Below are 2,135 nucleotides of genomic sequence, written 5' to 3'. Positions count from 1 at the left end.
TGCTGGGTTCCGGCAATCCTTCCGCCTCAGCCTTCCAAGTAGCTGGAACTACAGGTGCGCGCTACCACACCCGGATAATTTTTTTTATTTATTGTAGAGATGAGGTCTCGCCAAGTTGCCCAGGCGGGTCTCAAACCTGCAGGCTCAGGCAATCCACTCACCTTGGCCTCCCAAAGTGCTGGGATTACAGGTTGAGTCACCGAGCTCGGCCTAAAAACATTATTTTAAGCAAAAAATGGAACTCTACTAAACATGTTTTTTTTTTAGTCAAAGCCTCACTATCACCCAGGCCATTAGCACCCAGTCACACTCATGGCCACCACAGCCTCAACCTGCTGGGCTCAGGCAATCCTTTCACCTCAGTCTTCCAAGTAGCTAGAACTAAAGGCATGCACCATAATCGAATAATTTTTTTATTTATCACAGAGACAAGGTCTCTCGAACCCATAGGCTCAAGCAATCCTCTTGCCTCTGCCTCCCAAAGTGCTGGGTTTACAATTGTGAGCTACCGCATCCAGCTTTCTAGACAAGTTTTGTAACTGCCATTTTCACTCTATAGCATACTAATCATAATTCTGGTCAATAAATATATGGCCATAAAATCTCATAAAATGTAATAGGTCAGCTGGGCACGGGGGCTCATGCCTGTAATACCAGCATTTTGGGAAGCAGAGGTGAGAGGACTGCCTGAGTCCAGGGGTTCAAGACCAGCCTGGTAAGCACCTATGGTTCCAGCTACTTGGAAAGCTAAGGCAGAAGGATCACCTGTGCCCAGCCGTTCGAGGCTGTGATGACCGTGAGCATGCCACTGCACTCCAGCCTGGGTGACAGAGTGAGACTCTTATTCCAAAGGAAAAAAAAATTTAATAAGTCAACACAATTATAATCAAGGCCTGGTGCAGTGGCTCAAGCCAGTAATCCCAGCACTTTGGGAGGTGAAGGTGAGAGGACTGCCTGAGTTTAGGGGTTCGAGACCATCCTGAGCAACAAGGCAAAACCTCATCTCTACAATTAAAAAAAAAAAAAAAAAAAAAAGTTAGCTGGGTGTAACCGGGCTCAGTGGCTCAGCCTGTAATCCCGCGCCTTAGGAGGCTGAGGCGAGTGGATTGCCTGAGCCCGTGGGTTCGAGATTCGCCTGGGCAACTTGGCGAGACCTCATCTCTACAATAAATCAAAAAATCAGCCGTGCGTGGTAGCGCACGCCTGTAGTTCCAGCTACTTGGAAGGCTGAGGCAGAAGGATCATCGGAGCCCAGCAGGTCGAGGCTGCAGTAGCCGGGAGTGGTTACTTCACTCCAGCCTGGGCGACAGATGGAGACGCCAACTCAAAAAAAAAAAAAGAATTTGTACTTTTAAAAGCAAATTTAGAAAGACAATTAAAAGTAGCTCTTACCAGAAAAGACATCAAATAAACTTGTCCCATCACCAGTGTCGTCATCTGCTGCCATGATCCTGTTTCCTTTTGATAGTCACAACCTAAGGTATTAAATGTAAAAATTTTCCACTGTCAAAATCTACCTCACAATTCAAATAAACATAGGTTCAAGTTAAAAAGCAACTTTCAAATTTGGACACAGAGTAAGTTCACTCCCTACCATTTTTAAAAGCAGACTTATATTATTTTTTAAAAATGCCAGCCAGGTGCAGTGGCTGAGCCCGTAATCCCAGCACTTTGGAAGGCTGAGGTGAGAGGATTACCTGAGTCCGGGGGGTTCGAGACCAGACCGGGCAACTTGGTGAGATCTCATCTCTACAATAAATCACAAAAACTAACCAGGCACGATGGCATGTATCTCTAGTTCCAGCTACTTGGAAGGCTGAGGTGGAAGAATCACCTAAGCCCAGCAGGTTGAGGCTACGGTGGCTGTGAGTGTGCCACTGCACTCCAGCCTGGGAGACTAGAGTGAGACTCCAATTAAAAAAAAAAATGAAGCCGGGCTTGGTGGCTCAGCCTGTAATCCCACGCCTCTGGGAGGCTGAGGTGAGTTGATTGCCTAAGCCTGCGGGTTCGAGACCTGCCTGGGCAACTTGGCGAGACCTCATCTCTACAATAAATCAAAAATGAGCCGGGTATGGTATCGCGCACCTGTAGTTCCAGCTACTTGGAAGGCTGAGGCAGAATGATCACCGGAGCCT

The 2,135-nt window shown here is 47.3% G+C and overlaps 1 protein-coding gene across 1 annotated transcript in view; it reads right to left on the bottom strand.

Moving 5' to 3' along the window:
* Positions 1-2,135, bottom strand: part of CASP8AP2 (caspase 8 associated protein 2) — a 39,289-nt gene that overhangs the window by 29,573 nt on the left and 7,581 nt on the right. The window contains exon 2 of the mRNA XM_021718162.1: positions 1,393-1,475. Within this exon, the coding sequence (XP_021573837.1) occupies positions 1,393-1,447 (55 nt within the window). The 5' untranslated portion in view covers positions 1,448-1,475. The remainder of the gene's footprint in view (positions 1-1,392; positions 1,476-2,135) is intronic.

This window comes from Carlito syrichta, unplaced genomic scaffold (genome assembly GCF_000164805.1).
Source record: "Carlito syrichta isolate Samal-C Ts95f unplaced genomic scaffold, Tarsius_syrichta-2.0.1 Scaffold311873, whole genome shotgun sequence".
Taxonomy (NCBI): Eukaryota; Metazoa; Chordata; class Mammalia; order Primates; family Tarsiidae; genus Carlito; species Carlito syrichta.
Note: the sequence above shows the minus strand (reverse complement) of the source record. Positions and strands in the feature narration are given on the sequence as shown.